Below are 13582 nucleotides of genomic sequence, written 5' to 3'. Positions count from 1 at the left end.
CCATTCTCCCCTAATTCATGAGCTTGGCCAAGATGCGCAGCGTGTTGGAGGAGGCGAACAAGCGTCGGCAGCGAGGATGGAGCGGCTCGCAGTGCAGCGCCAACAGCGACTTTAACCCCGCTTCGTCCCTTTCAACAGAGCAGAGCGAGGACTTCGACGTCGAGAGCGGCCTAAAACCCCCATCCGACGCCGAAATGCTCGAGCGAGCTCGAGATGTTCACATGAACGTCGACTTCGTAGCGTTAGCAGCTGGACCGGAGCGCGGTGGGCCCTGGCAGCGCGTGGAAGCTGCCGACCGCTTTGTCGTCTTCAAACGGCCGTCCACTGCTGAGGTTTTGAACGGCAACCGCATTCCGGGGCTGGAGGTCTTGTGCGCTGGTCGTCTTGACGCAAGTCTGGAGGAAGTGGCGAGTGCTCTGCGCTCCAACTCAGAGGTGGATCTAGCGAGCACCATGCAGGGGCTGCACAAGAAGAGCTTCATCTTCGGATCACTGGATCGGGACGTACCTTGTGCCGACGAGACGCCCATAAACCAGGGAAATCAGAATGAAGACTCGAATCTCCACGCCAACGAACAGCTCAGCGTCAAGACCAGCAGCTTCACGCGCACCAGCCTCTTCTCGCGCAACGAGCAGTGGTGCTTCTCCGACTTTTTCCAGCGCAAGAAGGAGAGAGATGGCTTTACTATCTCTCAGCGTGCGCTGCCTCCATTTGAACGAACTCCAGGGCGCGTGGTGGGGAATAACGCGCGTGTCGACCAGCTTCACGGCTTGAACGCGTCGTACCTGGTGGATCAGCTCCCGAATCGGAAGGGGCTACGCGTAGTCTACAACGCGTGGTTCGAGGACCCTGTAATGGGTATTGAGGCGTCAAGTACAAGCACCATGTCCAGTCGTACTAGCAGTCGACGAAGGAGGTCTGGATTGAGCGTAGTGTCTTCTACTTCGAGCAATGGCAGCATCGGAGAGACCACCACAGACAGCAAAGCTCAGCTCCGTCGTCTACTGTCGCTAGCCCACGGCATGACAAAACTCCCCGATCTCATCCGCCGACGCCGATTTGGGGTCCAAGTGCCCGTGGACTTCGACGCCGTTCAAGCGGGTAACACACGCTGCCCATGCTGCACGCACAGCTTAGCCCCCGTCAAGATGTCGCTGTCATTAGCTGCGTCAGCCATTACCAAGCGAAGCTTGCGGTCTCTCAGGATGGACACCAGACGATGTTATCTGTGTGGATACCTCGTTTGTATCGACTGCTGGAGCGCCGAGTACATGGAGAGCACCGTAGGCCGTGTAGCGGCCATTGTAGTCTGTACGCGGTGTCGCGCCGCGGTGAAAGCTTGCGATTATTCAGAAGTGTGCGCTCCGGACAACACCAGCAACCACCGAGGACCTGTGAAGGTCGTGGACGACGAGCCTGATGCTTCGTCCGCTTCACTCCTCACCGACTTCCTCTCCGCCTCGTTGATGAATGCGTCGGCTGAAGGCGCTGACCGAGCTGCCGTCCTCTCGGTCGTTAGACTTCTGCTCCGACAGAGCGAATCCACCGATAGTGAGAGCGACGACAGTGACAACGACTGTGACTACGACAGCGGTTACGATGAAGACAACAACGCCGCCGTGAAGGAGCTCGAGCAGTACTTGGGTGACTCGAATCAATTGCCGGAGCTCGAGTCCTGCGTCTTGGCTAGCGCTGAGCGACGGGAGTACGTGATCCATCCTCCGGATGACCCGACGACCATGGTGCCGTCCAGTGTGATCCCCAGCCACGACGACATCCGCCTCCAGGTGGCAAACGATAAGGGTTTACTGCTGCTCGCGTATCAATTGGCGCCATTGGATCTCACTCCTGGGATGTCCTTCCACGACGCGTGCGACGTCCGCGACCTCAATCTGCTGTGCCAACTGGCTATACGTGCTACAGGATGCACCGACGCGTTCGTGACAGTCATGGGGCTCAATCACAACCATATTTTGGCAGCTACGAATCCGGGTTTCCACCACGCCGCCGTTCCGCGAGAGCAGACGATCTGCCAGCACACCATCATGACTACGAGGCCCTTTGTGGCGACACACCCAGAAGCGGACGTCCGCTTCCACGAGATCGCAGCAGTTAAGGCGCTGTCGATTAGACATTACATCGGTTTTCCCGTCACGGTGCCAGTAGCGGCTAAGAACGGATACTCCGAGCCAGAAGTACCTGTGGGAACGTTGTGCTGCATTGACTCAACCGCGCGCGCCGAGCTCACGCGCTCACAGTACGCCACAATGAAGCGGCTTACAGAGACCGCGTCCAGGCTCATCCAGATGAAAGGCCGACAACTCCAACAGCAGCTAGCACAGAACGTATCCATAGCTGCTTGATCGACGACCCCATACCTCCAAGGCCTAATCAACAGCGACGCTGTGCCGCAGCTTAACAAATCCCTTGTAACTGAGACAAATACCCAGAGCTGGAGTCGTGCGTCTTCGCTAACTCAAGAGCGACGAGGGTATGCAATCGATATTCCGAGCGGTCCCGTGGTCACCCCATTGTAAGCTGGTCACCGAGAAGAGGTTGCTAGTTCCAGACGTGTCTTTCGATGACGTGTGCGACGTCCACGACCTCGACTTGTTGAGGCAACTTACTCTGCGTGCTTCGGGCTACGCCAACGCGTTCGTGTCCATCATGGGCTCGCAGAATCTCCGTCCTCGAACTCGGCCTTCTGTCACGCCATCACGCCACGAAAGCACGGCTGAGCCAACGTGAGGGTTATCAATGACAACCCTCACGTTGGCTTATCATCTTCTCCCCATTCCGCAATTTGCGTCGCAGAGCTCAAGCCGCCAGGGGGACCAATCAGAGAGACCAAGCGATAGAGCCGGTCTAATCTGAGGTCCAGCCAATCAGGAGTGACGGTGAGCACCGTATCGCCTCCTGATTGGCCACGACTGATCGGAATCCTCCCTCACGGGGAGCCAGTCGTGCCTGACGGGGAGGGCGCTGGTGGACGGCGTTGGGTGCGAGGACCGCCGCCGCCTCGTGCGAAGCCCACCCTTAACGAAGCTCGCGGATTGACGCCCGAGGCGCCGAGTAACAAGTCGACGGGTGCGAGGAAGTGATGACCCACCAAGAACTCTGCTCGCGGACTGACCACCTGCGGTATCAAGCCAACTTTGTCAGCGTGGACGTGCCACGCTGGTGCCTTCAGTATTTTTCACGTGTGGTCTCTGCCGGTCAGATGCCAGCTCGTGGATTATGCATGCGGACACTGTCTTAACACGTTGGAGGTGTCACTGTACGCCGGGGGCGAATGGTGCTGGAGGAGCACTGGGACCTGGCACGACGGTATGGGCTTGCCAGTCGGATATTGGTGATCGTTAGCGATAGACTAAATGAACACAATATACCTCACCTGCAAAATGAAAATGAAATGAAGCATCTTGAAAAAAGCAATCCTGGGACGTCAACGTAGGCATCCAGTCGGTTTGATTCGTTGTCTCTACTGCTTGCTGCAAACGTCTTGAATTGTGTTGATAGCACCATGCTGAAAATAGGAGTAGTCAATCGTTCTAAACTATCGCTGCACTGCAACGTCAGGGAAAATCGTTACCACGTGCGCTTGGAAATATCTCCACGCATAGTACTCGCGCCTTGCCAACGCAACGCGTTCGCGGATCCGCACTAAGGCGCTGGTGTGATGCGCCCCCCCATGGAAGGTGTGGATAGTCAGAAGAGATCGGAGCCGACATCCTGGCACGCGTTGTCATCTTCTAGAAACGAAAGACCAGGCTTGCATGAAATGGTAGTCAGCGGTAACTGATCGCCGGTCACTTGAAGCGCACGCGTGGTTATACCAACGATCTCCGCCTTGGAAGTACTTACAGGGGCAAAACTTGCCTTGTACCCGAGATGCCTGGCCCAGAGCTCTCTCTAGCAGGAAGTAATTGTTGTGTTAATTGGCTGCCAAGACTTACTTTGGACGGCGTGGGAGCGAGGCACGAGCGCTTTCTGGCTGAAAACCACCCATTCTTGGCTGGTACAGTCGTTCCTAGGCAACAGCAGCAGCAGGTCCCGGTGGATTAATCAAAAGGCAGTAAAAGTATTACTTCGAAGTAGAACGTTCGGCAAGACCCCCCACCTTGTCGTTACTGAGAAGAAGCGTTGGGCAGCGATGTCCTTGGAATTCTTCCGCAACACGTTCGCACATTCATGCCCAAGCGCAAATTGTCACAGCTTCGGTATCTCCGAGCGCCCGCCCTGGCAGGCATATTTGAACGCGCCAATGGCCAGAACGGATCAGACCCAATAACACTTCGCACTACTCATTCAGTAGCTAAGAAGCACTCCAATTTCGAGAAACGGGTGTACTGCATCGCCCGCACGTACGTACACACGTGTAGACTCTTGTCCTGCGTGTTTATGGCGAGCGATCTCCGCCCCCGTTACGGGGCCTTGACGCAAATGCCTCAGAGTTTCTGCCGCTTCAATACCTTCCGACCAGTGAACGGCGCGTCTGAACTCACCAGAGGTACGTGATGTTGCTCGCATCACCCCCTCGAATATAAATGACCCGAGGTCCGAAGTCCGCATATCTGTTTCGTTAGCAAAACCTTCGTCAAGTACTGGCCACTCACTCCACTCTCGCCGCAAGTGGCCCCGCCATCCCATTTCATCACCGCGCGCTATTGTCACCGCGAGCGAGCTCTCAGTGCTCAAAGAGCGGCGAACGACAAACACCCCCAACGAAGCTTGGTCTGCCTGAACGATCCCCCATTGATGAGCTTGGCCAAAATGCGGATCGCGCTAGAGGAAGCGAACAAACGGCGCCAGCGTGGATGGAGCGGCTCGCAGTACAGCGCAAACTCGGCGCCCTCCTTCTCGACGCAGCAGAGCGAAGAGCTCAACCCCGACAACGAATCAACCACCCAACCCCCGTCCGACGCAGAGATGCTTGAGCGAGCTCGAAGTGCTCATCGAAATGTTGACTTCGTAGCACTAGCCGCCGGTCCAGAGCGCGGTGGGCCCTGGCAGCGCGTTGAGGCCGCCGACCGCTTCGTCGTCTTCAAACGATCCGTCAATGCCGAGACGAATGACAACCGCCTTCCTGGCCTGGAAGTCATGTGTGCCGGCCGCCTCGATGCCAGTCTGGAAGAAGTGGATGGCGTCCTACGCTCAAAATCGGAAGTAGATCTGGCGAGTACCATGCAGGGGCTGCACTCGAAAAACTTCATCTTCGGGTCGCTCGATCGCGAAGTGCCGTGCTCGGACGAGGCGCAGGACACCAACGATGAGGAGTCCAACAACTATAGCAGTGAACAGCTCAACGTCAAAACCAGCAGCTTCGTGCGCACCAACCTCTTCTCGCGCAACGAGCAGTGGTGCTTCTCCGACTTCTTCCAGCGCAAGAAGGAGCGAGATGGCTTCACCATTTCCCAGCGCGCGTTGCCTCCATTTGAGCGGACTCCAGGGCGCCTGGTGGGGAACAACATGCGTGTTGATCAGCTGCACGGACTCAACGCGTCGTATCTGGTCGACCAGCTCCCGAATCGGAAGGGGCTGCGTGTAGTCTACAACGCGTGGTTCGAGGACCCTGTAATGGGTATTGAGGCGTCAAGTACAAGCACCATGTCCAGTCGTACTAGCAGTCGACGAAGGAGGTCTGGATTGAGCGTAGTGTCTTCTACTTCGAGCAATGGCAGCATCGGTGAGACCACCACAGACAGCAAAGCTCAGCTCCGTCGTCTACTGTCACTAGCTCATGGCATGACAAAACTTCCCGATCTCATCCGCCGACGCCGCTTTGGGTTCCAAGTACCCATGGACTTCGACGCCGTTCAAGCGGGTAACACACGCTGCCCATGCTGCACGCACAGCTTAGCCCCCGTCAAGATGTCGCTGTCATTAGCTGCGTCAGCCATTACCAAGCGAAGCTTGCGGTCTCTCAGGATGGACACCAGACGATGTTATCTGTGCGGGTATCTCGTGTGTATCGACTGCTGGAGCGCCGAGTACATGGAGAGCACCATCGGTCGTGTGGCGGCCATTGTGGTCTGTACGCGGTGCCACGCCGCGGTGAAAGCCTGCGATTACTCGGAAGTGTGCGCCCCAGACAACACCAGCAACCACCGAGGACCCGTCAAGGTCGTCGCGGATGAACCGAATGACTCTCCCGCTCCGCTCCTCACCGACTTCCTCGCCGCCTCGCTGTTGAACGCCCCACCCGGCGGCGCTGACCGTGCTGCGGTGCTTTCAGTAGTCCGAATGCTTCTCCGGCAGAGCGAAGCCACAGACGACGAGAGCGACGACAGCGACTACGACTGCAGCTACAACAGCGACTGTGGCGAGGACAACAACGTGGCTGTGGAGGAGCTCGAGCGATACTTGGGCGACGAGAGCCAACTGCCCGAACTCGAGTCCTGCGTGATCGCCAACGCTGAGCGACGAACATATTTAATCGATCTCCCGGATGATCCGACGACGACGGTGCCGCCCGGTGTGATCCCGAGCCACGACGACATCCGCCTTCGAGTGGTTACCGACAAAGGCTTGCTGCTTCTCGCCTACCAGCACGCGCCGCTGGATCCCGCCCCCGGGATATCCATTGACGACGCGTGCGACGTCCGCGACCTCGATCTGTTGTGCCAGCTCGCAATGCGTGCTACGGGATGCACCGACGCGTTCATGTCGGTCGCGGGGCTCAAGCACAACCACGTATTAGCGGCTACGAACCCTATGTTCCTCCATGCCGCCGTCCCGCGAGAGCAGGGCTTCTGCCAGCACACCATCATGACGACGAAGCCCTTTGTAGCAACGCATCCAGAGGCGGACGTCCGCTTCCACGAGATCGTGGGGGTCAAGGCGCTGTCGATCCGTTACTACGTCGGCTTCCCGCTCTTGGTGCCAATAGCAGAGACCACCGGATACTCCGAGACGGAGATGCCTGTGGGAACGTTGTGCTGCATCCACTCGATCGCGCGCGCCGAGCTCACGCGCTCGCAATACGCCACCATGAAGCGACTCACGGAGACCGCGTCCAGGCTCATCCAGCTGAAAGGCCGACAACTTCAACAGCAACTCGCACAGGGCGCTGCATGACCATGATTTACGTCCAGAAGCGCAACTGTATCGCTTTCGATGAATACACAGAATCCGCATCCAAGTCCAGCGAAGGCTTTGGTGGTGCTGGATAGTTTTCACCCGTCTGCGACTTGTTAGAAAGAGTCGCTCAGCGATCCTTGGTCCCAGTGTTCACTACAGAAGTCTCCGCCCACCTACCGAGCACTTCCGACGATTCAAGTTCCACGCGAGGGGGCACAAACGCCTAGTATCGGAGGTGTCGGCGTCGAGATGAACCTTTCGATGGTGCGAGGAATGCTTGACCAGGTGGGAAGACGGCGTCCCAGCTACCCGTGGTCGAGTTCAAGTGCTCATCGCAGTGATGGCTCGGAGAGCGCCGAGTCCAGCTCGACGTTCTCGACAGGGGCACAACCGAGTGAAGCTTCGGACGTTAATGACCGTGGTCGAAGCTACAGCAAGCCTCTTCCAGACACGGAGATGTTGAGAAGAGCACGAGAGGCTCATAACCACGTCGACTTCAAGGCGTTAGCTGCTGGACCGAATGCCGGTGGGCCCTGGAAACGCGTAGAGGCTGCCAATCGATTCGTGGTTTTCCGTCACCAAGACGCCCAAGTGGGGATCTTTGTCAAGAGCAGGATCGAGACAGCGCCTCAAGTGTTTTGTGCCGGCCGCCTTGACGCTTGCATCGAGGAGGTCCTGCGCATCTTGTGCCCACGAACTGAAGCTGAACACAGTGCAGTCATGACGGCGTTATACGCCAAACGCTTTCTATGTGGATCGGTCGAGCGCGTTGTTGATGTCTCCACTGAAGATGACGGCGAGCAGCTTGTAGTCAAGACGAGCAGCTTTGCCAACTCCTCTCTCTTCGGTCCCAACGAGCAGTGGTGCTACACCGACTTCTTCCAGCGCAAGCGCGAACGCGACGGATTCACAATCTCGCAGAACTCTCTAGGGCGGAATGAGCCGACTCCGGGGCGTATGACGGGGACGCACACTCGAGTAGATCAACTGCATGACCTCACCGCTGTCTTCCTGGTCGATCTGGACCCCAGAGGCAAAGGGCTGCGCGTTGTCTACAACGCTAAGTTCTTGGCAGAGTCGCATGACAGAGATCGGAGCACCTCGAATCAATCCACCAACCCCACTGAAAGTCTCAGCTCACCAACAGCAGACAAGAGTGCTGAGATCAAGGCACAAGCCCGACGGCTTGAAGCTTTGGCTCGAGGAGTGACGAAGCTCTCGGAGCTCGTACGCCACCGTCGCTTTGGCTTCCAGATTCCGGCCGACCTCGACGCCATCGAAGTCGCCAATCCTCGTTGTCCATGCTGCACGCGCAGCTTGTCGCCCGTGAAGCTTTCGCTGTCCGTAGCGGCCTCAGCCATTTCGAAACGGAGCTTGTCGGCGCTGAAGACGGACACCAGACGCTGCTACCTGTGCGGCTATCTCGTCTGCATCGACTGCTGGAGTCCCGAGCGCATGGAGAGTCTCTCTGGACGCGTAGCTGCCATCATTGTCTGCAGAAGATGTCAAGCTTGCGTGGACGCGTGTGACTATTCCGACATCTCCACCGACCGAAACCACGGCCCAGCTCGCGTCGTTGAAGACTCTCCAGAGAGCAGTACAACTTCACTCTTGGTCGACTTCCTGTCCGAGTCTCTCAACCAAGCCCGGCCTGGTAGCGCAGAGCGTTCCAACGTATTCGCCATAGTCCGCACCCTGCTGGATCAAGATCAAAACTCGGACGAAGAGGACAGTGGCGAGGGCGACGACGACATGGCTTACCTTGAAAACAAGTGTAACGCTGACGCCGTTGCCAAGGTCGGCGAGTTCTTGAGAGACAAAAGCAAGTTTCCGCTGCTCAAAGCCTGTACACTAGGCAACGCCGAACGACGCAGCTACGTGCTGGACTTGCCCGACGATCCCGAGAAAACGGTCCCGCGCGGCCCGATACCAAGCAACGAGGGTCGACGCCTGTCAGCCGCGAAAGCCTCTGGCTTGCTCAAGCTTGCGGACCAGTTGGCACCAGCTCAGCCTCGCGACTCCCCGCTAGAACCCCAAATCGATGTTCGCGACTTGGAGCTCATCTGCCAGCTAGCTGCGAAGACCTTGGGCTGCTCGAACGCGATGATTTCGGTCATGGGGGCGAGCCACGAACACGTTCTGGCGTCGACCAACGTCAACTTCAAGGGGGCTGCTGTGCCGCGCGACTACACCATGTGCCAGCACCAGCTAATGTCCCAAGATCCGCTGGTCTTGATCCACCCCGAAGCCGACGTGCGTCTTCAAGCTATCGAGACGATCAAGCTGATGTCTCTCCGCAGCTACGTCGGCTTCCCGGTCACCGCGCCGCTTGTTGAGTCTTCCAACGAACAAGTCGCAGTGGGCACGCTGTGCTGCATCGACGACAAACCTCACGCCGAACTCACGCGCTCGCAGTACTCGACCCTCCAGAACCTTGCCCGCACAGCGTCCAGCCTCGTGCAGATGAAGGGCCTCCAGCTTCAGCAACAAACCGCTGCTCCAGCATCATGAAGGATATAAAGCAGACAAAAACCGCAACGTACAATGCAGAATACAGTGTGTCATTTGCTCGAGTCGTACCTATCCCTGCCTACCAAGTGTCCTGGCCAGCTCTGTCCGTCCTCTTCGTCCTCCTCTTCGTAGCCTTGCCGCATCCGAAGCCGTGAATTGGCTGCTTCGGGTAGTAACCTCGACAGACGTCGACAGAGTTCGCGGCTCTCGTCGCACTTGCGTTCGAGTTGTGCCAGCTTCGCGTCCACGCTGCGCTGCGAGTTGGGGTCTTTGCTACGAGGTTCCTGCTCGTGCTCCGGGTCATGAGGAGACCCAAACGCCCCCTCCAACTGCTGCAACCACTCCTCCTGTTGAGCAAGCTGCGAGCGCACACGCGCCTCAAGCGCCGCACGCTGGCGGGCTTCCTCCGCCAGCAGCTCCTCGAAAGACCCGCTCAACCGCGCCAACGAAGCCTCGTGCTCACCCGCCAGCGCCGCCAGCACAGCATTGGAAGACAGCGCGTCCTGCGAGTCGCCACCTGCCGGCTTGCCCGCTACAATGCCTCCCAGCGCCGCGTTGATCTCCGCCGTCAGGTCCGTGCGCGCCTCCGCCGTCGCCTGCTGCACCTTGGCGTCCACTTCGTCGCGCAGCGTCTGCACCAAATGTTTCACAGGGCTGTGCTTACCAGGCTTACCCGTGGGAATGCCCAACACCTTGGCGATCTGCGCGAGCTGCGACTGGAACGCGCTCTGTCGTCCCTCCAGCGTCGAAATGCGGTCACTCAGCACCGTCGCCGTGGCTTGGTCCACTGCCGAAGCAGGCGGAGGCGGGGGAGGAGGGGGCTGCGTCTGCTGCTTGTAATGCTGCTGCTGTTTGGGCACAAAAGGCGCCGCGTTGGCGCTCCAGTTGCCGTTGCTAGGCGAGCTGGCCTTGACGTTCACGCGTCCGACCTCGATGGCCGTGGGGATCGAGTTCTTGGTCAGCTCCAGCACCTGGTTCTGCAGCGACTGCATCTGCAGAACCATCTCGTTCATCTGCGCCCGCATGGAGTCGCACGCGCACCTGCATCTGACCTGAGTCTTGTCGGGCGTGGCGTCCCCCAAGTGTCGCTGCACCGAGCCAAGCACCAGGTGCTCCAGCGCCTGCGCGAGCTCCGAGCTCTTGCGCGCGACGTTCCCCACCTCGGGGGTGACTCGCACTGGCTGCGGCATTGGCGTGGGGGGCGTGGGCAGCCCCGGGGCGGCGCGCTTGGCCGTGTAGAACGCTGGGGGCTGCTGAGACGCACTCGGAGCCAACGTAGTGGGCGTCGCAGGCGCCGGACGGAACGCCGGCTGCAGGTAGGACAGGTAGGACGGTAGGGCTTCCTCCTCTCGCTCCTCCTCGGCCGGCTCCATGCGGTTCCAGAGCGCGCGCGAGCCCGAGGCGCCGATGGTGCCGTGCGACGCCGCCGACTGGTTGGACGCGGCGAAGCCCCACACGCCATCGCGCGTGCTGGCGCCGTCGTCGTCCGCCGAGAGATCGCGACTGTTGAGCCACATGGAGGACACGCAGGCGCAGGTAGGACGGGGAGAGCGAGCGTCAGCGCGGCCGTGGGGGACGCAGGAGACTGACGCGGAGATGGCGCGGATGGCAGATGGACCAGTACGGTTGGCGTAGAGCTGCAACACCGGTCCTGACACACGATTCGTACACAACTCCAACACCGGTAAGCAAAAAAAGTTTTTTTTAGAGATGTCACACTGTGTGACATCTCTAAAAAAAACTTTTTGACAGTAACACGATTTTCAGTAACACGATTTTCTTCTGAATTACCATAGTAATATCCTGGTCGGGTTGGGGTGACGCCCTCCCGGGAAGCCTGGGCAAGCATGCTGCTCGCCCAACGCTTCCAGCAGACGCTTCACGGCGTCTGTCAGTCTTTGACGGGTCTCTCCCTCTCCACATCTCTCTCTAACCACCCCTCTCACCCCCAGCTCCCAGCAACGCAGCCACGGCGCCGCCCGCGGAAGCCCGCTCGCCATCTCCGGCTAGGTACGTTAAACGTGCAATCCATTGGCTCCCAGCGCAAGCAACAAGAGACGCTCCCTCGAGACCTGTCGGCCTACCGCGTCGACGTGTTAGGCCTCCAAGAAACCCGCATACCCTATCAAAGTGAGCAGAAGTCCGGTAAGTACCATCTCCTGACTCTACCGACATCCCAGCGATGGCATGGCGTTGGTTTTGCTATTGCACCTCACCTGCGTAAGGTCCTGTATAAGTACTGGGCCCATTCGGACCGTGTTGGAGTCCTCCAACTACGCATGCCCAAGGCCCAGCGAGTGAACATCATCAATGTGTACTCACCGCACAGTGGCTACACCTCTATCGAGGTCGACCGTTTCTACGAGGATCTTCATGCAATGCTAACCAAACTCCCACAGCGCGATACGACATTTATACTGGGCGACTTCAACGCAAAAATTGGACAGCAACGCGAACACGAACCCTTCTTAGGACAATGGGGACGTGGCCGACGCAACCGCAACGACCACGTACTCGCCTCCTTTTGTGACGCCAATGATTTGTTTATTTCTAACACTGCTTTCCGAAAGCGCGCTTGCAACATCACGACGTGGACGCTCCGACTCAAGGAACACAGCATCTTCAACCAAATCGACTACATCATTTGCAGCCAGTGGAATAAATCCCTGTGTATCAACGCACAGTCGTGGGGCGGTATCCTCACACCGACCGACCACAAGCTGGTCACGCTGGACTTTGATCTCCGCGCACTCGGTGGGCTCCAGCGTCGAGTTGCCAGAGTCCAATTCAACAACGCCGAGACTCGCCTCGCCACGCACCTCCTAGTGCACGACCAACGCTCCCGACTACAATACCGCCAGCTACCGCCATGCCACACCAGGGGGGATCGCCAAACCAGCGCTGGGCGACGACGCTGAACACAGCACTGGAATCAGCAGCAGACTCGATTGGATACCTTCCACTCGCCAAAAGCGCCAAAATGCCGGATCCAGAACTAGCACGTCTCTCCTGCGAACAACGACGACTCTGTCTAGCCATCTACAACGACCGTGCGCTGGACGTCGATGACCTCCGCCGCCGACGCAACCACGTACTTCACAAAATCTGGGAGAGCAGCAGACACCTTGCTCGCACTTTTATTGACGAGAAACTAACCGCCATAGACCGCTCTAGCCATTCGGCTAGGATGTTCGAGGCAACGCGAGTGCTGCTTCGACAGCGCTCACCACTAACGTCTCTATGTGACTCCACAGGTAAATACATTCTCCACCGCAAAACAGCAGGCGCCAAGATCCGACAACACTTCAAGGAACAGTTTTACGACCCGAGCCGACAGTCCGTCCCCAGCGACAGCGTGGCTCGCCCTCTGGAGAGGCCCATTACAGCCGACGAGCTCGCACGCGCCTTCCATCGCCTTCGCAATGGCCGCGCAACCGGACCTGACGCCATCCCAGCTGAGCTACTCAAGTACGGATCTACGACACTAGCTCAACCTCTCGCTGCCATACTCAAGGACGGATTCTCTACTGGAGCAAACATTCATCTGGGCGACGGAATTCTCCTTGGACTTCCAAAGCCAAACAAGCCGGCTGGTCAATGTGCCAGCCTTCGACCAATTGTGCTGCTCAACAGCATTCGCAAGGCCATCTCGCTCGTCGTTCTCGAGCGCATCTCCCCGAAGGTCGAACGCTTTCTGTCCCCTCACCAGAGCGGGTTCCGACCCAGTCGCAGTACTGCCGATGCAGTATGGACCCACACGTGGATAGCAGCACGGGAGCAGAGATTCAAGGAACGGTTCCACATACTGGGTATCGATCTCTCCCGTGCTTTTGACACAATCAACCGCGACAAGCTCCTTCTGGTTCTCGAGTCGATTGTCAGCAGCGATGAGCTTCGCCTGATCCGACTACTCCTACAAGACACCAAGCTCGCCCTCCGATTCGGCAACGACTTGCTCTCTCCGTTTGAGAGCAACACAGGTACCCCCCAA

The 13582-nt window shown here is 58.3% G+C and overlaps 5 protein-coding genes across 5 annotated transcripts; 4 read left to right on the top strand and 1 right to left on the bottom strand.

Annotated features, from left to right (window-relative positions):
- Positions 1–17: 17 nt before the first annotated feature.
- On the top strand, positions 18–2363 carry PHYSODRAFT_555765 (hypothetical protein; the record flags this gene model as incomplete). The annotated part of the gene is made up of 1 exon (XM_009520035.1): positions 18–2363. The coding sequence occupies one exon, from the start codon at positions 18–20 to the stop codon at positions 2361–2363; it is 2346 nt and encodes a 781-aa protein (XP_009518330.1).
- Positions 2364–4773: 2410 nt separating this feature from the next.
- On the top strand, positions 4774–7077 carry PHYSODRAFT_324304 (hypothetical protein; the record flags this gene model as incomplete). Its single annotated transcript, XM_009520034.1, has 1 exon — positions 4774–7077. The coding sequence occupies one exon, from the start codon at positions 4774–4776 to the stop codon at positions 7075–7077; it is 2304 nt and encodes a 767-aa protein (XP_009518329.1).
- A 252-nt stretch (positions 7078–7329) lies between these two features.
- PHYSODRAFT_324303 (hypothetical protein) lies at positions 7330–9591 on the top strand (the record flags this gene model as incomplete). Its single annotated transcript, XM_009520033.1, has 1 exon — positions 7330–9591. The coding sequence occupies one exon, from the start codon at positions 7330–7332 to the stop codon at positions 9589–9591; it is 2262 nt and encodes a 753-aa protein (XP_009518328.1).
- A 31-nt stretch (positions 9592–9622) lies between these two features.
- Positions 9623–11108, bottom strand: PHYSODRAFT_540578 (hypothetical protein; the record flags this gene model as incomplete). The annotated part of the gene is made up of 1 exon (XM_009520032.1): positions 9623–11108. One exon carries the CDS (start codon positions 11106–11108, stop codon positions 9642–9644), a length of 1467 nt encoding a protein of 488 aa, XP_009518327.1. The 3' UTR covers positions 9623–9641.
- A 1469-nt stretch (positions 11109–12577) lies between these two features.
- PHYSODRAFT_402874 (hypothetical protein) lies at positions 12578–13582 on the top strand (the record flags this gene model as incomplete). The annotated part of the gene is made up of 2 exons (XM_009520031.1): positions 12578–12845; positions 13362–13582. Coding segments are annotated over 2 exons (489 nt in total), but the record flags the coding sequence as incomplete, so codon positions are not given.

The sequence above is a fragment of the Phytophthora sojae genome (genome assembly GCF_000149755.1).
Source record: "Phytophthora sojae unplaced genomic scaffold PHYSOscaffold_2, whole genome shotgun sequence".
Taxonomy (NCBI): Eukaryota; Oomycota; class Peronosporomycetes; order Peronosporales; family Peronosporaceae; genus Phytophthora; species Phytophthora sojae.
This window is presented reverse-complemented; position numbering and strand designations above follow the sequence as displayed.